The following is a 27,826-nucleotide window of genomic DNA, read 5'->3' on the forward strand; positions in this document are numbered from 1 at the left end:
GGTCCGCTTAAACTTATGGTGGTAAAAGTACAGTAGTACTCCTGAGCAAGCAAACATACGCTACGGCATCGGTAGTGCTAACGAGCCGCCTGCAGACTTTTCTGCATTTTCTGCGGAATGCCGGACATCCGATCTCGGCGCTGCCTGCAAGATTGATCGCAGTTCCCGCCTATCCACTCGAGTTTGATATACTGACCAGAACTCTGATGAACGTTGTTCCTCGTTACTCGAAGGCTGTACTCCGCAATAACGTTGCCAAGACGCAATGACCACCCGTAGTGACTGTCCTCCATCCGCAGTTGATGCTTGAGCTGGCGGGAAGGGCGCGACTCGCTACCGCTGCCGTCGCACCTCGTTTTCCGCAGTTGGCGGCATGCGGTTCTGTGCTATCTGATTGTGGAGTACTGCGGGTTATCTTGGAACATGCGTGGTAACTTTGCCGGTATAAATGGCATGCGACAAACGGAATGTCGTCGATATCCACTTCTCATCCATCCACCACTTCGTTTTTGCTTCTTGCGTCCAGCTTTGATATGCCGGGTAAGTAACCATCTCCAAAATCTCGATTCACCATTCTGACGTTGCGCACAGTCATACCATCATTCGTCTTTTCACGAGCTACTGAATCCAACGAGAACAACGCGTATGGTTATATCCCTACTCTCTGGATTTGTGCTCTTTTTGTTTCATTATACGGACTATCTACTCGTAAGATCAACTTCGCGCATCTCAGGGATATGACGGTTAAACATTGCCCTAGTGATTCATACCGGACAAGCTATCTATTACCGGCTATGGTGGCTTTTCCCGACTGCGGTGCTTGCTGGTCTTGGCGAGGTACGCCATCATTGTCGTTGCAGCCGCAAGTTCCAGCTCTGAATCGTGTCGAGTCAGATCCTAGGATGGTCTGCCAGGCTATGGAGTAGCAAGAATGTGGATGCCGCTAATCCCTTCTTGATACAGTTAGTCCATATCTTTTGCGTGCTTCGTGCTATATGCTCACGGTCTCTCTGCAGGATATCGACAACTATTATCAGCCCAACGCCTCTAGTCGCTGCGAACTTTATCATCCTTGGCAAGGTTATTGCCCTCTTGGGCCCGCAATACAGTCGCTTAACACCCAGGTGGTGTACGTACATGCACTAGTGTGCTTGAGCCTGACACTAACTCGTCTGATTTCCGTTCAGACACGACTGTGTTCCTTACTTGCGTAAGACACTCGATCAGGTCTCGCAAAAGAGGCGCCTAACGTAGTTCCAATAGGACATCGTGGCTCTCGTCGTACAAGCGTATGGTGGTGGAACTGCCACTGGCACTCATCCCGTCCTCGGAGGCAATATCATGTACGTCGCATAACAGATACGCTCATATCTATGCAAGCTAACTATTGATATGGTAGGCTCGGAGGCATTGTTTTCCAGCTAGTCGCCATCACGATCTACACCCTCCTTGCCGCCGAGTTCCTATTGAGAGTCCTGAGGGATAGGCCGATTCGGGCAGCCCCGCCCGTACCCGTCGTGCTCGAAAAGTTGCCTTCGGATAGCAGTGTTCGAGGGTTCCTGCCGACCGTACAGCAGCCGAAGCTTTATGGAAAGCTGCGTTTGATGGTAATTGGCCTGTGCATCAGTACTGTGGTTATCTACATCCGGTGTGTGGTAGCGACATTGCAGCTTCTACGCCATCACTGATATAGCCACGCCGCAGATCTATATACCGCACGATAGAGCTCTCAGACGGTTGGAACGGACGTGTTATCCACACTCAAGTATACTTCAGTAAGTGTATCGCTGTGTTTTGAGTTTGAAATCTAACACCAGCTTCAGATGTTTTGGACGGCGCCATGATCACGATTGCTATGTTTACGTTCGTACAATTGCTCTGCAAGGTTCGCGCCACTTCTAACATAACTCACAGCTTGAACTTTTTCCATCCCGGGCGGCTACTCTCAGGCGGTCACACGGCAATTTTGAGTCCCCCAGAGACGCCAAAATACAACTGACGGAGCTTACGACTCATGTACGGTCTTACCTTTAGAATACTCATCGCAATGGACGATTATATCAATACGTGGATCACGTATACTCATAGCCGAGCATCGATCAGTAGCATTGATAACTCTTGAGTGAAAGGCGGGTGCTGCTATATCTGAACTATAATAAGCACGCAGCGCTTGTCCGGAGCGGATATCATGTCTCGCGGGACGTCTGAAAAACAAGGATCACAAGCTCAAGAGAACAACAGAATAACAACAGGCAACACAAGTAGGCATCCCATGAAACTGACCAATTAACACTCCCCCAGTCTGTGAGACAGATAGACATAGTACACAGGTGAACAACGAGAGACATTTATTGAGTTTATGACCGATGTAGGGATACTCGGTGTCCTGTAACCCTGCGTGTAGAGTACATGGGGGAAACACGGTCACAGTTGCGAGGCTCCATCCTTCCGAAGTTTCATTGGTCTATCCGGGCACGCAGTCCTTCACAAGGCTTTTGAGCACCACGAGGCGGAGAGTCGTAAGTATACCAGACAATACAAAGGGCATGGACCAGGGAAAACAGGCATGCCGAATCGGGAGGTCGAACGCGCGCAGCTGTACAGCCGTTCCCACGCCTCCCAAAATCCATCTTTCCGCGTTGTGTCGACTTGATTCACGCCCCCGCAAGACTTCAAGATGGGTTCGTGCTCGCTGCTGGTCCTTTCGGAATTGACGTGCTGACCGTATCACAGTTCGTTACGCATCAGGCCCGCTTTACCCAAACCCCGAAAAGAGTGAGTTGATCTCTGGTTGAATTACCGTACAACTTCGCCGACCAGAACTGTAGCGTCGCGGGCCCGCGGGGAGTACCTCCGCACGCACTTCAAGAACATGCGCGAGGTGGCTGCCGCACTCTCCGGTGCGTGTTTGCAATGTTGCAGAAACACTGAAGACTGATGTCTCTACCTTGGCAGGCCTGAAGCTCACGAAAGCGTACTCCTACCTTGGCGATGTCGCCGAGCATAAGCAGGTCATTCCTTTCAGGCGATTTGCGGGTGGTGTTGGGCGGGCTAGCCAGGCGAAGCAGTTCAAGGCGACTCAGGGTGCGCTGCGCCACTTCAGGTCCAGTAGTTTAAAACAGCATGGAGTCTGATTGCTGTGTACAGGTCGCTGGCCTGAGAAGAGCGTGAAGTTCATCCTCCGCCTCCTCAAGAACGCTGAGGCGAACGCCGATGCGAAAAGCCTCGAACTCGAGGACCTCTACATCAAGAACATCGTTGTGCAGCAGGCTCCCGTGAGTTGATTCAGCAGTCATGGGCATCACGAGTGCTCACCATCTATCACGCGATTACATTCTTCCTCAGAAAACCCGCCGCCGTACTTACCGTGCGCACGGTCGCATCAACCCCTACCAGGGCCACCCCTGCCACGTAGAGGTCATCCTCTCCGCCACCGATGCCGAGGTCGAGAAGGCCACCGACAAGGCACCCGTTGCCCGCGCGTCGCTCACCGGTCTCAACAGGAGGCAAGTCGCCCGGAGGCGCATTGAGGCTGCCCGGGATTAAGGGTGTTGGACGTTGGTCACGACGGAGGACACGCTGATACATGTGTATGGTTTATGCTATGCATACCTGCAATCGATTGCTCATGCATATAAACTATCGTATGAGCTGCTCAGTGCTCACCCGTTCTCGACGGGGCACTGTCCGCGTGCGAAATGAACTGCGCATACCGTGCCGAGTTATGTGGAAACACGTTCCTGTGATCGCACGATTACTTCACACTTATCAACGCGAGACTATCCAGCTCGCCATTGCTCTCCTTGATCACCTTCAATATGCCCAACGTCATTCTAGTTACAGGAGGGAACGGCCTGATTGGGAGCGGCATTCAGGAGGTTCTGAATACAGAACTTCAGGGCTCACGCTTCGGCAGACAACCTGGCGAGCGTTGGATCTTCGTTGGATCTGCTGATGCTGACTTGCGGTAGGAGCACCGTCGTTGCCCAGACGTCACGATCGCTGATATTATCGCAGGGATGTCGACCAAACTATGAAAGTGTTTGAAAAGCATAGGCCCACACATGTCATCCATCTCGCCGCCCTGGGTATGTACTACTCTGACGTTCCTTTTTGCTTTCTGATTAGCGTTCGGTGTATGCAAGTTGGAGGTGTATATCGCAACATGAGGATGAAGGTTCCGTATCGATTGATCAGTGTTTGATTCACTCATCATTGATGGGTGCACTATGCTGCACAGGCGACATTCTTGCGCGACAATACCCTCATGAATGACAACGTGTTGCATGCAGCGCACATATGCAAAACCGAGAAGGTCATTTCCTGCCTATCCACATGCATATACCCCGATAAGGTCGGTACACGACCGATGTGTACTTAGTCGTAATCCAGCTAAGTATGCATGCAGGTCGAGTATCCTCTAGACGAGACCAAAGTCCATCTAGGCTTGCCGCACGAAAGCAATTTCGGTGCGTAGAACTCGTTGCATACAATTGTTTTACTCCACTCAGCCCAACGGGCCTTCCAGGATACGCACATGCGAAGAGACTTGTGGATATACAGAACAGGTGGGTCTGATCCTACTGGTCCGTTGATGCCCATCATCGACAGGCCGCCTCCAACAGAGCCTATCGTGAGGAATTCGGCTGTACCTTTACGTCCGCCATTCCGACTAGTGTGTACGGGCCGCACGACAACTTGTCAGTCCATGCTCATTATTGAATCGCATAACTCGCATAAACACTAATCACGCCATAGCGATATCGAAGATGGCCATGTCATACCTGCGCTTATCCATCGATGCTATCTCGCCCAGAGTGAAACCTTTTCTTATATTATCCTCCGTAGGCAGATTCGCAGTGTACTGATTCGTCTCGGTTGCATAGAAAACGGTTCTCCGTTCATCGTAGGAGGATCCGGAAAACCCCTGCGCCAGTTCATCTTTTCTAGAGACTTGGCGAAGTTGTTCATCTGGCAACTTCGAGAATACGACGAGGTCGAACCTGTTATCTTGTCTGGTAGGCTCCTCGCGACGTCGTCCAGCTATCTTCTCTCACGGTCATCGATAGTGAGTGAAAAAGAGGAAATCAGCGTCAGAGAAATCGCAACAGCCATTGTTCAAGCTATGAAATTCGAGGGCGAGTGTAGAGTAAGGTTGCAAATACTGTAGTTTGCGCAGGTCTCAAGCTTGTTACAGTTTGATACTTCGAAAGCGGATGGGCAATTCCGGAAGCCCGCCTCTAACGCGAAATTGTTGGGACTTATCGGCGAGTTCTACTTCACGCCCTTCGAAACAGGTGGATATGGGATCCAGGCCGGATGTGTAGCATGAATAGCTGATCTGCTTTCACGTAGGGCTACAGGAAACCGTGGAATGGTTCTTGAAGAACTACCACGAAGCGCGTGGCACGATCTGAACGAATGTTATACAAGGCGCGGAGATTTGTGCCAATGCCCGAGCAGGATCATGTATGAGTTACAGCTAAATTCATTACGATAGACCGTTTTGCGCCAGCTCTGCTTTCGGGTTTTCTTTGCTACCCGCCAGGGGCTTCTCCAATATGTATAAGACCATGCTGGATTTGGGTGAATGCGGTGTATCGTACCTACGAATGCCCCAAATGCCGGCCAGCCGAGCGGGGCCTCCTGCCCGGAAAGACTCTTCCCCTGAAGCGGAAGAAGTTGCAATCGTGAGCAAAGCTGGCGCGAGAGGTCTATCGTAATCGCTGGCACTGTCGTGTTACAATAATTCCTGCAATCGAACGGTTGCACAAGCAATCCAAAGCAATCAGCATTAAGATGCATTAGCATACGCTCTCACTCAATAGAGCTGATTTGCTGCCAATATTTCTCTACGGAAACCTCGGTCAACTTGCTTCTCCATCGATGAGAGGCCGCGAATTGACCTCGTTGCATATCCATCAGCTGCAAATCAGCTCTAATCTACTAGAAGGATGTCACCACGATTGTGATGACCTGAATGCGAGCAGTGTTGTGCACAACAACAGTGGTTGGGACATTGTCATGCCGAAGACGATACTACGTAGTTACAGCGCTGCGTCGAACATCATAATCACAACCCCTCTTGCGGATGCACGATGAGCTTCGCGCCACTGACTTTACCATCCTGCAGAAGTTTCAGACCACCTTCAATGCCGGAGAGCCCTCCCGAGATGACACGAATGCGATGAGGCTGGGGCAAAGTGGAATCATTTCCGGTGTTCACGTACGCTCGATGGCCCTCACTCACCTTGATTGATCCATCGGCCAAAAGCCCCGTAAGTCTGGCGAACAATTGTCGCCCGATATCGATTTGATCGGGAAAATTGACATTCCCTTTCACCCAGGCAAAGCCTTTGCTCTCGTCATTGGGTAGGCCTGCAACTGGAGCGAGTGTCACGACGAGTTGACCACCCGGCGCAAGTAATTTCCATCCCGCCTGCTGCGTCTCGGGCGTGCTGATGCTATCGTATACCACCTGAAGTGGTTCATCGGTGATACTGTGAACTTCAGCTAGCAATGATTCAACGGATGCCGAACGCGACAGGACATGCGTTGCTCCGATGGACTTCAGATGTTCGACATGACGGTCGGAAGCTGTCGCGATAATGGGAGAGAATCCAGAAAGCCTGGCAAACTGGATGGCTAGTAAGCCATTCGTCAGACAATGCCAATCATCAGACACAGCTTGATCTCAATGACTAACCGTACTCTCCGACTGAGCTGGAACCACCCAGGACCATGAATGGCATCGCGGAATATGCGGAGGGTGTTTCCCAGAACGGAATCAGCCCCGCTCCACCTCCCCAGACGGCAGACCTCCGGTTGTAGAGCCCAAGAAAGGCGGTACAAAGGCTCATGGGTACAGATGCCGCTTCATCGAGGGTGAGGTTTTCTGGGACTTTCGCAGCCAGGTCGGCTTTGACAATAGCATATTGCTGATACGCTCCGCTCACGAACGCCCACGCGGGCTCCCACAATCTATGGATACCGGTTTAGCATCAGTCAAGGCATGGGCTAAAGGTGCACCCTTACACTTTGTCTCCCTTCTGAAAGCGAGCGACGCCATCCCCAAGTGTCTCGACCGTACCAGAGCCATCGGACCCTAGCACCCCTGGATATTCGATGTAATCGAGACCGCGAGTCTGGATCTTCCAGTCAACGTTGTTGAGGCCGGCAGACAGTACTTTAACGAGTAGTTCTCCATGACCAGGAGCCGGCACGGGTCTGTCCTGCAGCACGAGTGGGCCGCGTTTGGTTTCAAGAACAAGTGATGTCTGCTGGAAAGCTGCCATGTCCCAAGAATAGACGTATCCCACAGGTCTTATCCGACTGCGCAGACGCTCCTCGTCTTATATGTACCTCCAGAGTGTGCAATCTAGAAGTTATACGGGGCAGCGCTGTGTCTCACGCCGTCGGATGCGGAATCGATGAGAATGCATTATGGCTCTCGAGTTGGTTGGATGGGGTACCGGGTCATGTCAAGATCCATATGGAGCATGCAAGGTTGTGCGGAAAGCACTGGTTATCACCGGACCACCGGACGAGAAGCCGCCTTGACGTAATGGTTATCCCCGCTTGTTGAAGAGAGTGCGCGCAGAGATGGAGACTATTATTGACCGCTGGCCAAACAACGTCCTGCAGGAACGATGCCGAGTTCCAGGATGACACTGCAAGTATGCGAACAGACAGACGAGATTCGAACAAACACCTACATACAACACCCATGACACGCGACACCTACCTACCTGCCTACCTACCTACCTACCTAACGGACAGTATCTTCGACCTCTGTTGACGCCGTTGAGCGGCCACCAGACCAGAGAAACCCCGTAGCCTTCTCTTTATTCATTCGGACCGACACCGTGGACGCATAGCCTTGCAGCTGCAGCATGTCGACAGGCACCCCTATGATTACCTTCACCTTCGTGCGCATGGTTTATCTCATCCCACAACGGAATTTCCGTTCAAAGCCGGAACTCTCAGATTAGGCATGGCGAATCTACCGATAACCTGGTGAGCATGTCATTTGTGGCTCGTCATCGAGCCTCCCGTTCATCTTGTCCCTTCCGGACCTTCCTCGCAGCGTTCTGTGTGGGCAGGTGCGCCCGTACGGTTGCGTTGCGTCCGCTGCTGATGAGTCGCTCTCGAAGGATGGTCGGATGCTCCTCTTTCGAATCACGGCATGAACCAGGCTCGAGCGCTCGCGGAATACTTCTCTGAGACACACTTCAGTGCCGTATATGCATCCGACCTCCTGCGAGCGCGTACGACGGCAGAAACATTGCGCGATTCTCAGCCCGCCTACCGACGCCTAGCTACCCCCGTGTCACCAACGATGTCCGATGCTGCCACTTCTGCCGACCCACCGCCTTTTGTAATCAGTCCTCTTCTCCGGGAACAAAACTTCGGCCTTGCAGAGGGACGTCAATGGAGCTGGTCTCCAGACCCTCAACTCAGCACGGAGGAGCATTATATGCGCGGCGTCTACCCCGCGATCACGGAACGTTCTGGTAAATTTCCTCAAGGTGAAAGTTTGGATGAATTGGCGCAAAGAGCGGATCGCGTACTGGATGAGCTTCTTCTGCCCGAGGTACACAAAGCCGTGCAGTCTGGCGAGAGGGGAATCATGATCGCCGTCGTTAGCCATGGCCTATGCATCTCGTGAGCTGGAACCACTCCACAGCAATAACCTGGGCCATTGATGCCGATCCATTGCAGTGAGCTAATGGCTGCCTTTATGCGACGAGACAGTGGATCAGGCAACGATATGGGTGGACGCTACCGCGGCATGATGAACACCGCTTGGCATCGTATATCCGTAGAACTGCGGGATACGGCCGAACGACAAGCTCCTTTCCTCCCAAGCGCGAGGTTGCCCCCACTGATAGTGCGTGTAACACACATCAACCAACATGATCATCTAGACCAAGTGGTGAGTGTGACCTTACGTGCTCATCCGCACCACGCAACTGCTGGTCACTCTGTTAAGGCATCGTCGCTGATCGGTCATCCTTGACAGAAGCGACAGAAAGCAGGCATCGGCTCTTCCGCGTATGATCCCAAGCAAAGGGACATTCGAGCGTTTTTTGGGGGTGCGGGTCTTCCTAGCAAAGCATAGGCCTTGTTTTTGCTACCATCAGCAACGTTCTTCCTCAATTCTTCGTTGCATTCGCAATGTAAATATAAGAAAGGGTGAACCACGATGTTGACCACGCGTACGGGCGGTCGTGATAGTCCGCGACGAACGAGATCATGGGTCGTATTAGGTGACTAAGAACCGGATGCCCATCAGACAGCATGTTGTGCGCTAGGAGGTGTCGTACGCACTGCTCAAACATCACTGCCTCACGTAATGTGCCCTCGCATGATTACGGTCATCGGACGACTCATGCACCGTAGGGCAAGAGCTTGTGTAGTTTCGGCGTTTGTGCTCCATGTGAGTACACGGTCTCGCCTAGCTTGTTTTTCCGGGACGGACGCTTGTGAACGTTCAGATGGCTATGCCCGGCGTGCGCCTGTCGGAAAGAACAAGGGAGGGATCATCCGAGTGTCAGAGCTCTAGGCAAACAGAGCAGACATTCCAGCTCACGCGTTTGAACAGTCCATTGGCAATCGACTTGAACCGCTTTTTCGCGCCAGAATGCGACTTGAGCTTGTACCCTGCACCCAATGTCGCCGACGTCGAGAATAATTGCGAGGATGTCCTTGAAGTCACCAGCCTCGCGACCGACACCAAGCGAAGAGCCAGCATGAGGAGTAGAGAGTGGCTGTGTACACATCGCAGGGATCCAGACCCGGCGTTCACCGAGGTCGTCTTTATGATATCCTTGTACACTACTTACACGCGAAAACGTAGCAATACACACAAAAACCCAAGCGAATGCCGAATCACGAGCGAAGTCCCGGTTTAGTGGTCAAAGCCTACTATCCTACTCACTGGCCGCAAGCTCATCACCGGCCGGTCGCGAATGACGTTGGCCGTTTTGTTCTCTTCGTCGCTCTCATCTTCTTCATCACTTTCTTCAACCCTGTGAGCTGGTCGGGGGCGGCCAAAAATGCTCATGACTCTTTGAGAAGTTTTTCCATTAGCATCCTTGGGAGAAGGTTGCAGTCTGACGGATTCCGCAGCCTCTTGCAGCGACTTGACCATGTCGGCGTCGAGTTTGAACTCGAAGAGATCCATGATGTATCTTCGGACAGGCAGGCGGTAATGCTGAGTAGACAGAATATGAAAGGCCCGGTATATCATTGTGGGTGAAGAGAATATATGCCGGTGTTCAGGGCGTGCTTTCATCCTGGGAGGGCTCGACGTAAGCGCGTACACATCCCGTTTACAGTAGTAACTCACTTCGCCAATGTGCGAGATGCGGCGTTTGCGACGACAGCGTTCGCGAGGTTGTGAATGGCAGCTATCACCTCCTGTTCCGCCTCCGTCGCGGGAGGAGCCAAACGCGTTTCTTTCGGCACCTCAGCAGGCGCCCAGGGCGGAATCTTTTACCGTCAGTTTATTGTATTCCAGTGCAACGAGAAGTCACATACGGAGGCAAATTTCCGAACGTCCATGGGTACACAAATACCTGTTGGAATACCCAATGGTGACAGAGTTGCCTCCCACTGATAATCTGTCAGGATTTCCGCTCCCAAAGGAGTCGAAGATATGAGGCCCAAGACGTAGAAACATGTGCTGGGGACCTATGTCAGTGACGGCGTAACATGCACGCATCAATGAGAGAATACATACCCGCGGACCGAAAGCGTCAATGATTGTTCTGCTATCTCCAAAATTACCGGAATGATGTCCGTTTCCTCCAGGAAAGGTAAGCCGCCTTCCGTAGCACCGATATGGCCCTGCGCAACGCGTGTGCACTCTGGTGGAATGAACAATACACAGCAAGACTCACGACAGCCCACAGGGTACTCTTCAACTTCAAAATCACATCCGGGTCAGCATTCTCCGACGCTTGTTGACGAATGAAATCAACGAAGTCATTGAAATGCCCTTTCTCCTGTAAAACCTGACAACCCAAGTCTGTCTTCACCATTTCGCCGTAGAAGTGCGGAGGAGAAAACCCGTCGAATGCGCTGAGCCGTGGTCATCAGAACGCATTCCTGTGTGATGATCTATCATCATTACGCACAGCAAATCCTCATCCTCCTCCGAAGGACATAACTTGAAAAATTTGGCTAAGATGACTTCCACTTGTACGGCGTAATGTAGATTACGCTCCTAGATACCCTTCGATGATTGTTATATGAGTCACAAGTGCAAAAGACCCACGTGGAACCAGATATCCATCTCGCGGTCAATATATCCAGCATCGTGAAGATATCTGAAGCCTACGGGCGTGGACATGAACCTAACATTGGTCAGTACAAGTACCCAGGGCAATCATTCCCTTCCTTACTTCAAGAGCAGCGGATGTCCCAGCTCGCCGAGGTGATCCAGGTTCGGCTGCATGTCCACCACTAACCGCAGGCATTCCAGATCTTCGCAGGCCTCGTCTAGGAAGCGGACCGCCATGTCGCACACTTCCATAGCGGGATCGTACAATTGCGTCAATAGCAAGCGTAACGTCCATGTATTCGGCTTGCTTTTCCTGATCAGTTCGCCGAGGTGCTCAGTTGCGTATAAGCGTATAGGCTATAGAGGGTGAACCACATCGTCTTCAGCTTGCAGTGTGAACTACATCATATTCACCTTGTAGCTTGATGTTAACGCCTTTGACAGGACTATGCGGGAATGACCATCACTAGCGAATGGTTTCAGCTGAAAGTCAACTCATCGACAAGGGAGGACGTGCAAGGAATAGTCCAAATTGTCGATAATTCCTTTTATCAAGTCTTCACGACTCCGCAGATCCAGCAAATGGTAGAAAGCAGTGAAGACCTTGAACTTTTCCAACAACCTGGTACATTCGGAAATGAGAGAGACGCGCGGATGTGTGGATCGATACCAACTCAATGCCTTCTTTTTGTTTGCTCAAGGTTCCCAGCATTTCGAAGTATCCATATGTCAGGGTGGTCTGAACTCTTGTCTTTGAGAAGATCGGATCGATCTCTGGGGTTCCATTGAACTAGGATGTCGGCGGTGAGCCATCGCGAATGCAGATAGAGCTCTGTAGCACTGACGGGATCCAGCTGGGCGAATGCTTTGACAATATCTCGAAGGAAGGGGTCCTCCGTCGAAAGGAAGCGCTGTCCATCCGGACTTGCCATCAAAGTAGTCAAAAGACTGCAGCCCAGCTTCACCCAGCGATTATCCTACGCCTCGCCGTCGATGTTTAGTCCCATGTGAAGGGAAACCGAGAGTTAGGGACATACCTTTCGTGGAATATCGGAGAATCGATGGCTGAAGGGATGGAAGAACGACATCAATCGTCGCATGTATTTCGAAACCTTGATAGCCTCTTCCAAACGTTTAGGGTTGAGGAAGGCGCCTTCGATAAGATCTTGCAGGACGTCGAAATTCCACTTCGTGTAGTCTTTGGTGAGCGTGACCTGCAGAAAACGTTCCAGCGTTCAACATCGCGATGGAGTTACTACCTTAGTCAAGCCTACCCCAGTTTCTAGCAGAGCCTGAGAGAAAGTTCGATCGTCAATTTGCATTCCAGATTTGATCTTAGACTGCTCCACAGATCGCTGTCCTCGACGAACAGCATCCTCCACCGAGTTTGCTCTGTAACATATTGAGATAAGATCTTTTGGACCGCCAAGCATTTGTGTGCGCGGATAAATAACGAACCTGGGTCGCGTAGTGTTTTTGACGGCAGTCGGCTGTATCCTGGAAGTATTACGATTGAAGCTGTCGATAGCATTGAGTGTTGACGTGCCGATTATCCGATGCTCATTCAAGTGGTAATCCGAAGCCAGGTTGAAGACTCGAGGGACAGACTATGATCACTCAGACATGTCAAGCATCAAATCACTGATTTCCCCACATACCTGAATCTCCGCTGCCATGGAGAGGGGTAATAGTCGATTCGCCAGCTGCAGAACCTCCGCCATGAGTAACGTAGCTTTCCTTGTTAGGTTTGAACCGGCTGGCGTTTCCTCTAACATTGACGTCAGAGCCTGCCAATAAATTAGATTGTTGAAGCCACGACTATGAACTCGGCCTAGGACTTACGTCCAGAAGGCCCGCTTTCGTAAAAACCAGAACAAACAGTGCAATATACTGGTCGGTCAGTTTGAGAGCTTCTGGTTCGCGTTCAGCAGAATCCGTCGCCTCGGAATCATTCTTGTGCTGCCTTCGATATACTACACTTATGAGTGAGAAATCGCGAAAGGAAATATCTGGCTTACTTGTCAATCGCCGACCGTCGATAAACTGCTGCGTCCAACCGTGGGCTTTGATATCCAGAAGATCGAAGAACATATCCAATACAATTTCCTGACCATGGAGGTGAATGATGATTACGAACCAAAATAATGGGAAGCGTACCCGTGTCTCCAAGGAAGGTATCCGCAGAGTGTTAACAATTGCCCGGATAGCCAGCATGTTATTCATACAAAAATACATGAGGCCTACGTGGGGTGTTCAGGCGAAGGCTTTCAAGTATCAGATATCATCACGGGCTCACCGCTCCAGGTCCGGAACATCATGGCAACGACCTTTGAGTGTCTTCGCATTTGTTCCGAGTAATCCGGACCTTTACCGTACGCGTCCGTGATACCTTGCAGAGCGATCTATAGGACGTTATGTGCTTTCCTTACTATGAGGATAGGGAGTTGATGGTACCCACCTCGAGGTCTGTGCCGGGGAAAAGATATTTCCTTGTACGTGGCGAGTTCACGATGTTCAGGAAAGCCGACGCAAGCAGGGGAGATATATCCGGAGGACCTTCGGCCATGGCATGCAAGAGGAGTAATAACCCACCCGTCCTCGCCATCAGGTCGATATCAATCAAGACTATTCAGACTCGCGCTTCAACGACAGTCATTATGAATGGCAGGAACATCAACGCACGGATCTCGAGCAAAGTCTCAAGACATATCGGTCTGAAAGGATCTTCGGGTTGTTCTGCGACTGCGATGAAGGCACGCATCACGGAGTCTGAGAGCGGTACGTTTCCTTTGCCAGAACCGGAATGTCCGACGTCGCGGTCCGAGCCAATCTCCACGATGGTCCGAATGAGCTTGACAACCTGCTCTTTCTCCACGGCGTGCTTGCCATCCCGCGCTAGTGACCTACGCCGATGTCAAGCACCACAACTGCGTAGAATAACACAACCGCTCACTTGACTATATACCAGTCAAGGGGCCGGTCTTGAAGACGCTCAATAGACCCGCGATCGACGAGGGCATGTCGCACGAGTCTGTAAGCACATGAACGGCATTCCTTGGAGGCAGAGTCCGCGAGACAAGGAGTGATGCTTCACTTCCAGGATCAGTACGAGATCATGCCTGACAACAGGACCACATACGCACGGACAACCTCAGCGATGTCCAGCTCATATCGCACACGGAGGTTCCTTTGTAGGATCGCAGTAAGCTTGTTCATGTAGCTAATTCGCGTTCCGTCCGTTTGTGGGTCCTCCGTTTTGACTGGGGCTTGGCGCGATGACGACGACGCAGCAAATGCAGTAGGGGACTGCGGTTGGCGATCCCATGTCGTGAGCACCTTCAACCACGATTTGGTTTGATTCAAAGCGGTTCTGAAGTCCTCTGTGCAATGTGAGCCGGGGAATACATGATTCATCTGAAATGTACCTCGCTCTTTCGTATTCTCCTCCTTGGGCCGTGACTGGGTAGGCTGGGTAGGACCTTGTTGCTGGTGGCTTCCGGACTCGGGTTTTCCCCGAGCTGCTGGTCTGGTTACTGGACGGACGATCAGAGCTACGAGTTTCGATAGACAAGCAGACCCCAACATTTGTCTATCTTCGCCTTGATTTCGGCTACTCGCTTCCGACTTTCGTCGTATTCCGCCTCTACAGCTCCGCGCATATTTCCCTGCGTGGGATCAGTAACGCTTCGGCCGAGATATTCAATTCCTCACCTTCAACAACTCGTACCTCCCAGTTTGAAGCATGTTCTCCGCACCCTCCATGATCCGCATTTCTATTCCGAGACGCTCGACCAGCTTGTCAAGCTGGAACATTGTTAGCCCCCACACGCCGAACGTCTATGATAACGATCACACGAACCTCAGTTTCCTCATGAACTGCGCGATTCAATCCATCCTGTGTATTGCCGTTGACGAGGGTCATCGACGATCCCATGGACTATTGCATGATTAGATCCACACGTTTGCCAATGACCGCGACCGTGCTGACCGGATACGAACCGCCCACCTGCGCGCTATGCGTCGGCCGGTGTACGGCGAGTCCGTTCGTGCGGCTCTCCATGGCCGGGTCGATGCCGCGCCCAATTTCCTGAGTACAATATTTCGGGGGCGGAAACAGTGTAAGGCCCAGTAGGCCCAGTAGTAGTACTCCCCCTACTCGTGAAGACAAGAGAGCGAAGTAGCGACAAGATGACGTGAAGAGCCCGCGTGGGTAGCGGGGCAGTCCGTTCGGAGACCGCCTCCAGCGTCTTCACTCTCGCCACCATGTCCCTCCTCCATCCGCTGCTGCGCAACGCAAGGAACGCTGGTCGTGTGGCCCCTATCTACCGTAGGATGGCCAGTACTAGCGCAACCCCCGCCCCAACAGAGTCACGGGAAGGCAAGGACGCCGCTACGGAAGAAATCGTTCCGGTGCCCAACCGTGAAATCGTAACAGCTGACGTAGCTAGCGGCGCACCGAGCAAGTCGTTGATACACAGGTTCATAGTGTCTCATCACTCATGCTTACGCACAGCCCAACTTCGACACCGCTGCGTCCGCATTTACCAGCCGACCAGGAATACCATGCAAAGCGGCGAGTCCAAGGGCACCCGCTGGAGGGTTGACTGGGATATCCTACAGGGTGGCGGACGATGGGAGAATCCATTGATGGGATGGGCAAGCTCGTAAGCTCTTGATGTTCGTCATCGTAGCCCTTGCTTGAATTGTGCCACAGGGCCGATTACATGCAGGGGACGAGGCTGTCGTTCCGTACGAAGGAGGATGCTATACACTTCGCGGAAAAGCAAGGTTGGGATTACTACGTGTCAGTTCATCCATGGATATGTGCATTTCGGCTTAACCTGACGATACCTGTACAGTCAAGCACCTCCCGTGACCAAGATTCCTCCCAAGAACTACGCCGAGAACGTATGTTCCCTGCCCCCCATACTTCCACATCGTGCATGACGATGCTAACCCCTTGATACAGTACGTCTACAAACCACACAAACTTCGCATTGCTCGTACGAAGTAGACCGCCTGTATACGATAGCATTACCGACAGCGCTAGATGGCAAATGGCATGGGGTATATCCTATTCTATGGTTGAACTGTGTGGTAACATTCGACTATGGGCCGCGTGGTCTCAAGCTTGGCTGATATAGTCCGACCGATATACAAGTCATAGATCCTCATCACCGAGGGAAATGGTTGCGCCTACGCAATAACCAGCGCACTGACGATTGCTTCGTCCGCTATCGCCAAGTATCATCTGTGGTGACGGATCCACCCGAGGGTACAAGGAGCGAGTTGTTCGGGTCGCTTTCCCAAATTACCGTGCCCGCGGTATCCTTCTTGATGTACTTGTACTGAACACTTTCGCTCGCGGACAAGTTTACGGTGACTATAGAAGGCACAGAATTAGCGACACGAACTCAGGTCGACGAACCACACTTACGGGTCCAAGTCGGATAGTCGCTAGGTGACATCAAGAGCGCATCGTCCGGTGACCAGCTTTTGAGGGTAGCGATTGAACCTGTGATGTATACGGATTGGCCTTCAACTGTCTCCGCGTCTTTCACGAGAAATGTTACTGGAACACCGAGGCCGTCATCTCCTCCTTCGTTCGTTTTGCACGTCCCATCGGGCACTTGCAATCCTTTCGCCCCCCATTTCACCGCCGCGTCGCGCGAGCGCGCGTCGAAGGCAGTCAAAGCCGCCGCGTAGCTCCACGTTAGATCGGCGGCGCTCGTCTGCGAACCGTCTGTTTTGGAAAACTCCTCGGAGAGAGCACCGTCGTCCGGTGTGTATTTCGCGTGTATCTCCAAGAAACCGTCGGCGAACGATTGGATCGAGCTGATTAGGGAGTCAAATGTGTCATCGTCCGAATATGTGCCGGTTTTCACGTCGGAGTCGAATTGCTGGAAGAAGGGCAACGAGATGTCCGTGATCTCGAGCGAGCCCGTAGTATTCCACACATAGAGGGCATCGTACAGCTGTTCAGCAACGGCAGCTGTGGCAAGGTACCACGGGTTGCCGTCGTAGAACACGTCTGCAATGGGTGTTAGCGGTTGTCCATGCTCATCCTATGTCAAGATTGTTTACCCTCAGGATACCTCCCGGTTGCGACCGCGGCATTGGGGTCTATACCGGAGTTGATTTCATAAATGGAGCGGAAAGCGTCCACGTATACCTTCAGGTTGGAGAGTGCCTTGTCGGAACATGGCTGGAAAGTTGTAGCATCACATCCGGCGGACGAATCGAACGTGTGGATTGATGCGAGGACTGTGTTCGCGTCAATGCCTGAACGGCCTCCACCCGTGTTGGCAATGATAGCAGAGCCATTCCAGTAGGACTAGGAGAAAAAAAGGTCGGTCCAGGTGTGAGCGGCGCAGGGGAGCCGGGGCATTTACCTGCAAGAAGCACAGTACGTTGTCGGCCTGCGTGTTCCAGCTGTCGATGTTGTCGGTCTTGTCCAAGGTTTTTGCCAACTTTGATGCCTGGCGCAGTGCCCTATGCTGCACCGCCGTCGTGAAGAACGAGGAAGAAGCGACTTCCTCCCAGAGATCGAAACTTTGCGAGGATCAGTCTGCTTCCTGTTCACAACATCACAGGGAAAACTCACGTGGTGTAATTCCAAAAGTCCCTAGAGCAATCACGATTAGTCTGTGTTCGCGAAGGGGGCATGGAAACACTTACGAAACGTAATTGACATCGAGTTCAATGATAGGCCACAGTGTGTCCTTCACCCAAGTCGTATTGTCATTGTCAAGCAGATAATTGGCATAAGTGATGAGAGCCGTGGAACGCAAAGCCGGCCCATCTGGAACTCGGCCTAAGTTTGACAACCGGAAAAATGAAGGTCATGCATACCGCGCTGAGGTCGACCCCAGGAGTCGAGGAACGCAGTCTCGTTGACATAAAACTTCGGTTCGCCCAATCCTCCCGTGCTAACATTTCCACTCGGATTCGGCGTCTGTTGGAACACACTGCTCGCGGTCACGAAGTCGTCGATGAGGCTTCGCAGAGATTTGGACGTGTTCTTGCCGTTGACGTAGTCATCGATGAGCGTCTTAAACACCAGAGACGAGTCTCGTATCCAGCTGTAGTAGTAGTTCGGGTTGTCCGTGGAGGGGCTGTACGAATCATAAGCTCACGTCCTGGAATGTGCGAAGGGACGAAACACACCTAGCGACGACAACGCCGGGGAACGCGCCGGGCGCCTTCGCACCATCTGGACCGATATTGTCGAGGAGCTTGCTGTGAGCGATTGGGCTTTCCGAGCTGATGTATGCAGAAACCGATTTGCTCGAAGCGCAAACACCACTGGCCAGGAGGCCGCTGACGATTAGCGACGACAACATCTTAAGGAACGTGTTAAGAATCACAATTCTACAATCACGCTGGCTCTAAGACATTATATATCCTCGACGCTCGGTGACGTGAGGGTGCCGGGCGTGTCATCGAGTTGTCACCGGCCCGCATGACCAGGAATGGTATCTATTTCGGGGTGGATAGAGCGGGGGCGGGGCGACCAACGTTGATGGTCGTCGGATGGTCTGACGATTTGCGCCTGCAGCTCGACCGGCCATGTGCAATGGGCAGAAGAAAGCGGCAGTGCACATATGACCGTCCGCTCGGTCGGAGTGATGCTCATAGGCACTGACGCAGTGAAACACAGGCGGGCAAAAATAGGCAAAAGCGCAATAGCCGCAGCGGATATTTGGCGGTCGTAGACTCAGTATTGTCGCGGGTTCCTCGTAGCGTCTCCGAAAGAAAGACTGGTGTTGGTAGTTAGGACGTGCTGGATCCAGAATCACATGCATCCGGCCGTATCCAGTCACAAAAACGGGTATGAAAACACTCTGGTGCGTCAGTGCGGTCCGATGTCAGGAAAATTCGTTGGTTGAACGTTCGAGCATTTTCGTCTATTCTCAATCAGGATCAGTCCATAGAAGTATCAACTTCAAGTGGGCGTGAGCCAGAGAGTCAAGCAAGGTCAGTAAAGTATGCCGGTGGCGATGCTATCCAGATGCCGGTGGCGCAGCAGATTTTTCTGTGCTCCTCCTCCGCAATCCGCGTACCTCGCCTGCACTCAGGCAATCCGCGTACCTCGCCTGCACTCAGGCAATCCGCGTACCTCGCCTGCACTCAGGCAACACGTCGTTGACTCTCCATAAATTGGGTCTGCGACAAGCGATACAACTATGAGGAAACAACTGGACCCCCGAATCAAGGACTTGGTCGACAATGGCGTCAAGAAGAACCACAGATCGTTCATAGTCCTGGTCGGAGACAAGAGCAGAGATCAGGTCGGCCCTTTTCACGTTCGTACCATGAGCAATGCTCATGTGCGTAGATCGTCAATCTTCATTTTCTTCTCTCACAAGCTCGAATATCTGCGAGGCCGTCGGTCCTGTGGTGTTACAAGAAGGAGCTAGGCTTTACGAGGTCAGTCCTGCTACCACTGACAACATCCGATGGGATTACAGTCCTTACCATCTTGAAGTCATCGTAAGAAACGGGAGGCAAAGATCAAGCGGGATGTGAAGCGAGGTATTCGGGAAGCAAATGAACAGAATCCATTTGAGATTTTCGTGACTGTCACCGACATCCGCTATACGTGAGTCGTGGGATATCCCAGTCGTTGATTAATGTGCTCAATATGTGATCAGCTATTACAAAGAATCGCATAAAATTATCGGTCAAACGTTTGGAATGTGCGTCCTGCAGGATTTCGAAGCCATCACCCCCAATCTCCTCGCTCGTACCGTCGAAACCGTCGAAGGTGGTGGGTTGGTTGTACTCCTCCTCAAAACCATGACCTCTCTCAGGCAACTGTATACCATGACTATGGTATGTTATACGAATACCCTGTAAACCCGTGGCGTCTCACTGTGTTCAGGACGTCCACTCTCGATACCGCACATCCGCTCACGATACAGTTGTCGCCCGCTTCAACGAACGATTTATCTTGTCCCTTGGTTCATGCGATGATTGCCTTTTCCTTGACGACGAGCTCAACGTCCTTCCGATTTCTCGTGGCAAGAATATCCGTCCCATCGAAGATACAGGCAAAGGAAAACAGAAATCCAAGTTAGAGGTGGAACTCGGTCAACTCAAGGACAGCCTCGCAGATACAAAGCCTATTGGAGAGCTGGTGAAGTTGGCGAGGACGATCGATCAGGCACAAGCTGTCCTCACGTTCGTTGATGCCATTGCGGAGAAGACGCTGTCCTCGACTGTGACGCTGACAGCTGGACGTGGACGAGGAAAGTCGGCTGCGTTAGGTCTAGCAATCGCGGCCGCGCTTGCTCACGGATACTCGAATATATTTGTGACGAGTCCAAGTCCGGAGAACCTGAAGAGCCTCTTCGACTTTGTCTTCAAGGGGATGGATGCGTTGGGTTACGAGGAGCACCTCGACTATGATATTCTCCAAAGCACCAATCCCGACTTCAACAAGGCTATCGTGCGTGTTAATATCTTCCGACAACATAGGCAGACTATACAGGTACGCAGGACACCGCGAATATGCAGTGCTTTCTCCTGACCTGCGATGCAGTATATACAACCTCAAGACGCACATGTACTAGGGCAAGCTGAACTGGTCATTATCGACGAAGCCGCAGCAATACCTCTGCCTCTCGTGCGCAATCTCATCGGCCCTTACCTGGTGTTCATGGCTTCGACTATCAACGGATACGAAGGCACTGGCCGTTCCCTGTCCCTGAAACTCATACAACAACTTCGCGAGTCTACTCGACCATCTCTGAGCAAGGATGTTAACAACACCGAGGGTGCCGAGGCTGCTACGACGTCCTCGTCTTCCAAGAAGGCTCTGAGCAAAGCGCCAGCGAAAGTCCGAACGCTTCGCGAAATCAAGCTCGAAACACCAATACGATATGCGCCTGGTGACAAAGTAGAGAAGTGGTTGAACACCTTGCTCTGTCTAGACGCCACCGTCACATCCGCAAACAGGGCTCAAGGGTGCCCGCACCCGTCGTCTTGCGAGCTCTTCTACGTTTCCAGGGATACCTTGTTCAGTTTCCACCCTGTGTCAGAGACCTTCCTACAACGAATGATGGCGTTGTATGTGGCCAGTCACTACAAGAATCAGCCCAACGATTTGCAGCTCATGTCTGATGCGCCTGCGCACCACCTCTTCGTTCTTTTACCCCCCATCGCGGACGATGAGACGCACTTACCGGAACCATTGGTGGTGCTTCAAGTTGCTCTCGAAGGAAACATTAGCAAACAGGCTATTATGGATAGTCTCGGTCGCGGATACAGGGCAGGTGGAGATATGATACCTTGGATAATATCACAACAATTCCAGGAGAACAAGTTCGCTCTCCTGTCAGGTGCACGTGTCGTACGTATCGCTACCCACCCAGACTATGTCAACGTGAGCCCTCCTGTGCCCTGCATCTCTCCTCCCATTGATGTTGTACTCAGATGGGATACGGAGCTCGCGCGATGCAAGCTCTGAACTCGTATTATAGCGGGGAGTACTTTGACTTGGCTGAATCATCACGGGCAGAGGAGTCCTACCCAAACCCAGCAGACGTCGATGAGGTAGGTTCACGCGTCCGTCACCAGCACGATTCCAATTGACCGTTTCCATCGTAGTCCACCAATTTGTTGACGGACGTCCCATCCATCCGAGCCCCGACAGCCATGCCCCCGCTGCTTCAGCGCCTCCCTGAAAGAAAACCCGAAAATCTTGACTACCTCGGTGTTTCCTATGGACTCACATCTCCATTACTCAGGTGACCCGCGCGCGTCTTCACGAACCCTTCTTTGGACTGACCCAAACAGGTTCTGGAAACGGGCAGGTTATGTGCCACTATATATACGCCAAACGACGAGCGAATTAACGGGCGAGCATACATGTGTCATGGTACGCGGCCTCAACAGCTCCGTGAAAACCGAGCTAGAATGGCTTGGGGAGTTCGCAAAGGGTGAGTAGCTTGACCATTATTCCCAAAGCTGATTCCTGATAGAATGTAGATTTCCGCCATCGATTCCTCAGCCTCCTGTCTTTCAAGTTCCGGGAGTTCGGTAGCGTGACAGCGCTCAGCGTCTTGGAGGCCGCCAATGCAGGCGTCAAACTACTGGAGAACGAAGGGATCAAAGGTGCTGAACCGCCTTCATTCTCCACGCGTTGATTTGACAATTCCATACTTATCAGACCTCACGGCCCCGGAGCTATCAATCTTCGTGACGCCGTTCGATTTGAAGCGCCTGGAATCCTATGCAAATAACATGCTGGATTATCATGTCATTCTTGATTTGCTGCCGACGGTCGCATCTCTCTTTTTCGAGAAGCGACTAGGTGACCAGGTTTTACTTAGTGCAGTGCAAAGCTCCATATTGCTCGCTCTAGGCTTGCAACGGAAGACAGTAGAGGAAGTAGAAGTGCGTGAATGATTTCCTCCGTGAATGGTCTTGCTGACTGATCCCTCTGGTGTCTCTAGTCAGAGCTTCAGCTTCCGGTCTCACAGACGCTGGCGCTCTTTGTGAAGATAGTCCGCAAGATAAGCAAGCGATTACAAGATATTCAAAAAGCTGCAATCAGCGCCGAGTTGCCTGCCGCAGTTTCGAACGGACCTCGTATCCAGAGCAATGGCGCTGCGGAGCCCGTAGAGAGCAAGCTGCAGGAGGAACTCGAGGAAGCGGGGAGAGAAGTTACATCGGCGCTACGTGAGAAGCAGCGCGCCATGATCGATTCCCTGGACCTAAGCAAGTCAGTCTTTCCGCATTCCGTGAAATACTGGTCCGCAGCTTATCAGGCTTCGTTGAATTAAAGGTATGCGATTGCCGACTCCACCAATTGGGATGCTGCGAAGTCGCAAATCGCGAATAGTCTCGGCCAGAAAAACCGTACGAATATCGTGAGCATCAAGAGTGATGGGGCGGGGCAAAAGCGCAGCCGTCAGGAGGACGATGAGAAAAGCAAAGAGAAAAAGCCCAACAGGAGATCCAAAAAGGTGAAGCGGTAGCCTTACTGGGATCCATACACGCGTTACAAATATACTCTTCGTGTGCGAGCGGCAATGCAACGCTCCGTGCCGACTGGGGCCGTTATCACATCACATTACCCCCATGATATACGAGATGATGTTGCAAGCTTCGGTCTTGCACGCTCGGGAGCGGCCAGCAGCGTGTAACGGAGATGTTCGAAACGAGGTTACATATGCAATGGGATGTCATTGTCTAATTAGGTCATGGTATCTGGAAATAAGATGAATGACATATGATGTGTTCAAGCGTGTAAGGGTCTAAGGGGTACAAAGGTAAAGCGAGATGCCTCGACGTTCATGTCCTCTTCTTCTTCGATGCTCGTCCAGTCGGCGTAGATGATCGTGACGCCTTCTCCTCCTTTTTAATCTCTTCGATGGCCCGCTTCTGTGAGCAAAATCAATCCAATCATGATGGGCCTTGGGAATATACAACACAAACGAACCTTGCCCCTCGAGGCGGTCGATTTGCTCTTAGCCTCGGCCATCTGCTTGGCTTCCTGCTCTGCTTCCTTCTCGATCATACCGAGTAAGGTGTTGCAGCGTCTTTGCAACTCCGTCGGACTGCGGCTTTTAAAGAACCAGTCGAACCGGAAGACGGGGAATTCGGAGATGTCCTTCTTTATGCGCTCGTAGACATCCTCCGTCCGCATACCATAGTAATGCAGGCGGCAAAGCAAGTACCGATCCTCTTCCTCACTATAAACTTTGCCCTTTGTCGTCGGATAGTTGAGCTCCAACTCCTGCATCGGATATTGCACCGAGTTGACTTTTTTGGCAAGGAGATTCTCTAAATTGTCACGTTTATTACGCTTCGCTTCACCTTCCTTGATCCGCGCTTCTATCCGAGGATACTCTGGGTGGCGGTGAGAATGTCCACTAGGTATTAGCTCGAGGGCACATACCAGGGAGATCCATCCACTTCTCTCGGAAGACTGGATAATACTCTGCAACATCATCAGCGTTCTTATCCTGAATTTCTGTCGCGAGTAGCTCGTAATCGTCCGTCCTGTGTCATACGGTCAGCCAAGCCGTTTCCGGGAAGCGAGCAGATCCGATCCGTACCAGCCGTAGGTTTCCAAGGCCCGAACAAATTGCTGGAAATCACGACGACTCCAGTCCTCGAAGCCTTCTGCAATCAACCGTTCTTTCTCCACCTGCTCCTCTTCAGTTAGGGGTTCGGCTAGTGAAGGATCACATCAGCTTGCGCTGATCCATATGGGGGTGCTTGATATTACCATGGTCTATGAACTCTTGAGCAGCTTGCCGTTCCGCTTCCAGTTTCTCCGGGGTGTCCTCAGGACCTTGTGGTTCTCGTGCCGTAGCCGGAATGTCATTAGCTCGCTATGTATGCTGTCAGGGTTAGAAAGAGCGTCTGGCAAGGGATTTCTGACCTTATGCGCGGCGAGCTCCTTCTCTTGCAACTCCGCCAGTCTTGGGGGGAAAAACTGGAAGTCTTGTCTGTAGGGAGTTTCAACATAGCATACACTAAATTGGAGGATTTACTGACATAGCGATCTGCTTTGGCGCTCGTGGGATCTTCGCGGGCTTTTCTTGCTTTGAGGGACCGGCACGTAGAGTATCCTTGAAGTAGCTATCAACGGAGTAGTTTGTCTTGCGCTCTCGCTTCGACAACGATAACATGTTCAAGGTTAATGATTTTTTCTATGATGGTTTTTCGTGTCAGGAGGGCTAATGAATAAGATGCATAGGGACTCACTCCACCACGGAAATCCTCGCCATCCCATTGTTGTACAGACGCCTCGGATTTGAAGTTGCTCAGGTCTTCAAGGTTAAGTGTCTCGTACTTGCTGTTGATCTCCGCTGTTCGTTGTTCGCCGCGCTGAATGATAGTCTCGATATCGTCGTTGACCATCAAGCTGAGACAGATTATGAGTACCGCGACTTGAAGACACGGAGAGGGTGACGCACTTATCGTTCGAGTTGACTATCTTCTCGGCGCCATGAGTAATCATCTCCAGCAACTCTTCTTTGCTAGCCGCTTAACGACCGCCGGAAATCGTTAAAATTAGTCTAATACAAAAACATGTCGGGCTTACCTTTGTTTGCCTGCTGCTGTCTTCCTTGTTGTATGACGAGCTGATCCAGGCGCAGTTTCTGCGCGGCCCTCTCTAGCATACGCTCTTCTACACTCTCCTCCGTGATGAATCGAAAGACATAGACTTGCTTGGTTTGGCCGATGCGATGTGCTCGATCCATGGCCTGCAGATCGGCTTGCGGATTCCTGGGAGTGCGTCACAAATTGAGTCTTATCAGAGTTAGAGGCCATGCTTACCAATCACTATCATACAACACAACGATATCCGCAGTAACGAGGTTGATACCAAGACCACCGGCCCGTGTTGTAAGCAAGAATATGAACTTGTCGCTGCCGGGCTTGTTGTACTCGTCGATGGATGTTATCCGGTCTTCGTGCGCGGTACTGCCGTCAATTCGGCAGTACTCTAAAATAACGATGTTCAGTCTTACAGCCACCCTACAATGGTATGACGCGCGAACGTACTGTATTGCCGGAACAAGCAGTAATCCTCCAGGATATCAAGCATGCGGCTCATCTGGCTGAAGATCAGGACCCTCGACCCCTTCTCCTTCATACTCTTCAACAACTTGTCGAGGATGACCATCTTGCCGCAGTTCTCGATGAGATGCTCGTCGGTGGTATACGGCGGACCGGGTTCCTGACGGTCTTCAGTAACGCCTACGTACTGAAGCGTCGGGATGACTTACTGCTCCGTCGAAAAGATATGGGTGGCAGGTGACTTTACGAAGCTTTTGTGCAATAGTTTAGAAAAGACTTAATCCGGTATACGAGTGGCAGCTACCTGCATGACCATATTCATCAGCCGTGTTTTGCCTTCTTTCTTGCCCGTGAGACCTTGGATTATCGTACCGATATGTTGAGTAAGACGCTCGCGTAATAGTGAGAGATTGCGCTCACTGTTAACCGCATCGATATCTTTTTCCAGAACGGAACGGTACCATTTCCTCTGCATATCGGTCAGACCGACATAGATGTTGATCTCCTTCTCTGTACGACGAATCGTGTTAGTATTTCTCAACGACGCTGGGAAAAGACAGGGTACTTGGAAGAAGATTCTTCTCCACGTCCGCCTTCACGCGACGCAATAGGAAGGGCCTCAGGATCTTGTGCAGGGCTTCGACAACCTTCTTGCTCTTATCCTCGTCACCCTCTGCTGTTTCGTCGTCCTTGTGCAAGAAGCTTTCCAGATCGGCATAGTCCGAGAAAATCTCCGGACAGATGAAGTTCAGTAGAGCAAAAAGCTCTTTGAGATTGTTTTGCAGAGGAGTGCCAGTAATAAGAAGCCGTCCTCGGGATGAGAAACTCCGGACGATCTGGGCCAGGATTGAATCCACATTCTTGATGCGATGCGCCTCATCGATAACAATGTATTCGAAAGAGAGCTTCTTCAACGCCGATTTCTCGATCAAGCACAGTTCATAGGTCGTGATGCAGATCTCGAAATTCTGCGGAAGTATGCGATTGGCGATGATTTCAGCACGCTCGTCTTTGGACCCTGCGAGTACCACGATGTTGAAGTCGGGAGTCCATTTCTCAAATTCGCGAGCCCAGTTTTGGAGAGTGGATTTGGGAACGACGACGATATGCGGGCCGTTGCTGCCCAGATTGTGTTTCAGGTAGGAGAGGAACGATATTGTTTGCAACGTCTTGCCAAGACCCTGCATACCAGATGAGCGCAGATACACCAACAGAATTACCAGCATGCCCACCATCTCGTCCGCAAGAATCCCGTTCAGGCCATTGTGATGAAGTGAGATCATCCAATTGAGGCCTTGTAGCTGGTACGGACGCATGGTCCCGTGAATAACTGTCGTACAGTCAGACATGTGACTTGGTAGAAAGTCAAAGCTCTTACAGCTAGGGGATTCTTCGAATACGAAAGGCTGGTCATCGCCATCAACAGCGCGCTCCCCGTCCTTGAGCATCTCCTCATCTTCTTCCTTCTCAGATTTCCTCCGTCTTGCATTCTTCTCATCCGCCTTCTTACGGCCACGTTTCTTCTGCTGTGGCTGCGCATCCATCATGGCAGCATACTCAGGATCACGGGCTCGCTGAAAGTAGTTCTGAGACATTGCAGTGTAGATCCATCGACTACGCCCACACCTTCAGGTCAACGAAGTGCTTGAATAAATCTGTCTGTCCGAGTAGGAAGGAGTAGCGTTTGACAGCGTCTGCGATCTTCCGGGTCGTTAGACAATACGCGTCCACAATGTGCAAGGCAGCGCGCAAACCTTCGCTTTATCCATCTCCTGTCGCTTGAGTTGCAGAGTACCCTCATCCGCCTTCCGTTTGTGCCTCTTCTCCTGTCGTTCTGCTGCCTTTTGCATCCGTGCGGCCTTGGACGGGGACACAGGAGCCTGCGACGCGATCATCAGGCCTGTCTAGAAAACGGGGGAACCGAAACTGACCTCGGGCGCGTCGTCCCCCGTCTGGAGCTCGTCCTGTTCGCTCTCAGCGCCTGCATGCTCGCTGTAT

At 51.8% G+C, this 27,826-nt stretch overlaps 10 protein-coding genes across 10 annotated transcripts; 6 read left to right on the top strand and 4 right to left on the bottom strand.

The window, feature by feature from the left end:
* The first annotated feature begins 490 nt into the window (after nucleotides 1-490).
* On the top strand, nucleotides 491-2,130 carry PUNSTDRAFT_97984 (RTA1-like protein). Its single transcript, XM_007380489.1, has 11 exons — nucleotides 491-540; nucleotides 592-708; nucleotides 761-837; nucleotides 895-962; nucleotides 1,017-1,129; nucleotides 1,188-1,210; nucleotides 1,264-1,343; nucleotides 1,400-1,648; nucleotides 1,705-1,775; nucleotides 1,824-1,863; nucleotides 1,915-2,130. Exons 1-11 carry the CDS (start codon nucleotides 534-536, stop codon nucleotides 1,997-1,999), a joined length of 930 nt encoding a protein of 309 aa, XP_007380551.1. The 5' UTR covers nucleotides 491-533; the 3' UTR covers nucleotides 2,000-2,130.
* Nucleotides 2,131-2,677: 547 nt separating this feature from the next.
* On the top strand, nucleotides 2,678-3,546 carry PUNSTDRAFT_111329 (60S ribosomal protein L17/L23; the record flags this gene model as incomplete). The annotated part of the gene is made up of 6 exons (XM_007380490.1): nucleotides 2,678-2,681; nucleotides 2,734-2,775; nucleotides 2,829-2,900; nucleotides 2,956-3,084; nucleotides 3,148-3,275; nucleotides 3,346-3,546. The coding sequence occupies 6 exons, from the start codon at nucleotides 2,678-2,680 to the stop codon at nucleotides 3,544-3,546; spliced, it is 576 nt and encodes a 191-aa protein (XP_007380552.1).
* Nucleotides 3,547-3,818: 272 nt separating this feature from the next.
* Nucleotides 3,819-5,489, top strand: PUNSTDRAFT_141527 (NAD(P)-binding protein; the record flags this gene model as incomplete). Its single annotated transcript, XM_007380491.1, has 11 exons — nucleotides 3,819-3,967; nucleotides 4,018-4,088; nucleotides 4,146-4,177; nucleotides 4,241-4,354; nucleotides 4,409-4,469; nucleotides 4,529-4,568; nucleotides 4,626-4,700; nucleotides 4,759-5,018; nucleotides 5,070-5,149; nucleotides 5,198-5,297; nucleotides 5,356-5,489. 11 exons carry the CDS (start codon nucleotides 3,819-3,821, stop codon nucleotides 5,415-5,417), a joined length of 1,044 nt encoding a protein of 347 aa, XP_007380553.1. The 3' UTR covers nucleotides 5,418-5,489.
* Nucleotides 5,490-6,013: 524 nt separating this feature from the next.
* Nucleotides 6,014-7,295, bottom strand: PUNSTDRAFT_124582 (GroES-like protein; the record flags this gene model as incomplete). Its single annotated transcript, XM_007380492.1, has 4 exons — nucleotides 6,014-6,193; nucleotides 6,251-6,645; nucleotides 6,707-6,981; nucleotides 7,036-7,295. The coding sequence occupies 4 exons, from the start codon at nucleotides 7,293-7,295 to the stop codon at nucleotides 6,074-6,076; spliced, it is 1,050 nt and encodes a 349-aa protein (XP_007380554.1). The 3' UTR covers nucleotides 6,014-6,073.
* Nucleotides 7,296-7,782: 487 nt separating this feature from the next.
* Nucleotides 7,783-9,751, top strand: PUNSTDRAFT_97993 (phosphoglycerate mutase-like protein). The gene is made up of 8 exons (XM_007380493.1): nucleotides 7,783-7,928; nucleotides 7,987-8,016; nucleotides 8,087-8,102; nucleotides 8,154-8,664; nucleotides 8,722-8,935; nucleotides 9,023-9,273; nucleotides 9,331-9,518; nucleotides 9,593-9,751. Exons 1-6 carry the CDS (start codon nucleotides 7,893-7,895, stop codon nucleotides 9,119-9,121), a joined length of 906 nt encoding a protein of 301 aa, XP_007380555.1. The 5' UTR covers nucleotides 7,783-7,892; the 3' UTR covers nucleotides 9,122-9,273; nucleotides 9,331-9,518; nucleotides 9,593-9,751.
* Nucleotides 9,752-9,910: 159 nt separating this feature from the next.
* Nucleotides 9,911-15,438, bottom strand: PUNSTDRAFT_97994 (uncharacterized protein; the record flags this gene model as incomplete). Its single annotated transcript, XM_007380494.1, has 29 exons — nucleotides 15,276-15,438; nucleotides 15,147-15,224; nucleotides 14,999-15,091; nucleotides 14,871-14,952; nucleotides 14,713-14,820; nucleotides 14,427-14,667; nucleotides 14,241-14,375; nucleotides 13,970-14,190; nucleotides 13,746-13,912; nucleotides 13,584-13,689; nucleotides 13,445-13,527; nucleotides 13,306-13,393; nucleotides 13,130-13,260; nucleotides 12,946-13,074; nucleotides 12,746-12,894; nucleotides 12,562-12,679; nucleotides 12,325-12,501; nucleotides 12,133-12,264; nucleotides 11,962-12,077; nucleotides 11,805-11,909; nucleotides 11,702-11,753; nucleotides 11,409-11,644; nucleotides 11,282-11,360; nucleotides 11,142-11,230; nucleotides 10,905-11,085; nucleotides 10,745-10,851; nucleotides 10,543-10,687; nucleotides 10,352-10,494; nucleotides 9,911-10,298 (listed from the first exon to the last, which is right to left on the bottom strand). Exons 1-29 carry the CDS (start codon nucleotides 15,345-15,347, stop codon nucleotides 9,911-9,913), a joined length of 3,951 nt encoding a protein of 1,316 aa, XP_007380556.1. The 5' UTR covers nucleotides 15,348-15,438.
* A 112-nt stretch (nucleotides 15,439-15,550) lies between these two features.
* On the top strand, nucleotides 15,551-16,301 carry PUNSTDRAFT_111333 (uncharacterized protein; the record flags this gene model as incomplete). The annotated part of the gene is made up of 5 exons (XM_007380495.1): nucleotides 15,551-15,746; nucleotides 15,801-15,951; nucleotides 16,002-16,091; nucleotides 16,147-16,195; nucleotides 16,257-16,301. The coding sequence occupies 5 exons, from the start codon at nucleotides 15,551-15,553 to the stop codon at nucleotides 16,299-16,301; spliced, it is 531 nt and encodes a 176-aa protein (XP_007380557.1).
* Nucleotides 16,302-16,521: 220 nt separating this feature from the next.
* PUNSTDRAFT_111334 (glucoamylase) lies at nucleotides 16,522-18,630 on the bottom strand (the record flags this gene model as incomplete). Its single annotated transcript, XM_007380496.1, has 8 exons — nucleotides 16,522-16,670; nucleotides 16,725-17,318; nucleotides 17,372-17,621; nucleotides 17,680-17,839; nucleotides 17,892-17,912; nucleotides 17,966-18,089; nucleotides 18,140-18,402; nucleotides 18,455-18,630. The coding sequence occupies 8 exons, from the start codon at nucleotides 18,628-18,630 to the stop codon at nucleotides 16,522-16,524; spliced, it is 1,737 nt and encodes a 578-aa protein (XP_007380558.1).
* A 713-nt stretch (nucleotides 18,631-19,343) lies between these two features.
* PUNSTDRAFT_98002 (DUF699-domain-containing protein) lies at nucleotides 19,344-23,457 on the top strand. Its single transcript, XM_007380497.1, has 13 exons — nucleotides 19,344-19,578; nucleotides 19,626-19,717; nucleotides 19,776-19,889; nucleotides 19,942-20,122; nucleotides 20,172-20,780; nucleotides 20,832-21,674; nucleotides 21,725-21,844; nucleotides 21,899-22,038; nucleotides 22,088-22,230; nucleotides 22,280-22,405; nucleotides 22,461-22,687; nucleotides 22,747-23,015; nucleotides 23,079-23,457. The coding sequence occupies exons 1-13, from the start codon at nucleotides 19,474-19,476 to the stop codon at nucleotides 23,269-23,271; spliced, it is 3,162 nt and encodes a 1,053-aa protein (XP_007380559.1). The 5' UTR covers nucleotides 19,344-19,473; the 3' UTR covers nucleotides 23,272-23,457.
* A 197-nt stretch (nucleotides 23,458-23,654) lies between these two features.
* PUNSTDRAFT_61161 (SNF2 family DNA-dependent ATPase) lies at nucleotides 23,655-27,678 on the bottom strand (the record flags this gene model as incomplete). Its single annotated transcript, XM_007380498.1, has 19 exons — nucleotides 23,655-24,145; nucleotides 24,195-24,298; nucleotides 24,355-24,472; nucleotides 24,528-24,633; nucleotides 24,684-24,750; nucleotides 24,800-24,954; nucleotides 25,010-25,169; nucleotides 25,222-25,291; nucleotides 25,350-25,534; nucleotides 25,586-25,754; nucleotides 25,814-25,988; nucleotides 26,038-26,079; nucleotides 26,133-26,185; nucleotides 26,249-26,338; nucleotides 26,394-27,009; nucleotides 27,061-27,158; nucleotides 27,207-27,402; nucleotides 27,455-27,529; nucleotides 27,583-27,678. 19 exons carry the CDS (start codon nucleotides 27,676-27,678, stop codon nucleotides 23,655-23,657), a joined length of 3,066 nt encoding a protein of 1,021 aa, XP_007380560.1.
* Between the last annotated feature and the right edge of the window lie 148 nt (nucleotides 27,679-27,826).

This window comes from Punctularia strigosozonata (assembly GCF_000264995.1).
Source record: "Punctularia strigosozonata HHB-11173 SS5 unplaced genomic scaffold PUNSTscaffold_2, whole genome shotgun sequence".
Lineage (NCBI taxonomy): Eukaryota > Fungi > Basidiomycota > Agaricomycetes > Corticiales > Punctulariaceae > Punctularia > Punctularia strigosozonata.

Bases quoted from the DNA above. Each gene is read 5' to 3' on its own strand.
- PUNSTDRAFT_97984 (XM_007380489.1), top strand. The intron at 1,211-1,263 runs GTAAGACACTCG...TAGTTCCAATAG, and splicing joins CGACTGTGTTCCTTACTTGC to GACATCGTGGCTCTCGTCGT. The intron at 1,864-1,914 runs GTTCGTACAATT...CATAACTCACAG, and splicing joins ATCACGATTGCTATGTTTAC to CTTGAACTTTTTCCATCCCG.
- PUNSTDRAFT_97993 (XM_007380493.1), top strand. From the start codon at position 7,893: ATGTCGACAGGCACCCCTATGATTACCTTCACCTTC. The intron at 7,929-7,986 runs GTGCGCATGGTT...CGGAACTCTCAG, and splicing joins CTATGATTACCTTCACCTTC to ATTAGGCATGGCGAATCTAC. The intron at 8,936-9,022 runs GTGAGTGTGACC...CATCCTTGACAG, and splicing joins ATGATCATCTAGACCAAGTG to AAGCGACAGAAAGCAGGCAT.
- PUNSTDRAFT_98002 (XM_007380497.1), top strand. From the start codon at position 19,474: ATGAGGAAACAACTGGACCCCCGAATCAAGGACTTGGTCGACAATGGC. The intron at 19,579-19,625 runs GTCGGCCCTTTT...TCATGTGCGTAG, and splicing joins GAGACAAGAGCAGAGATCAG to ATCGTCAATCTTCATTTTCT. The intron at 21,845-21,898 runs GTAGGTTCACGC...TTTCCATCGTAG, and splicing joins ACCCAGCAGACGTCGATGAG to TCCACCAATTTGTTGACGGA.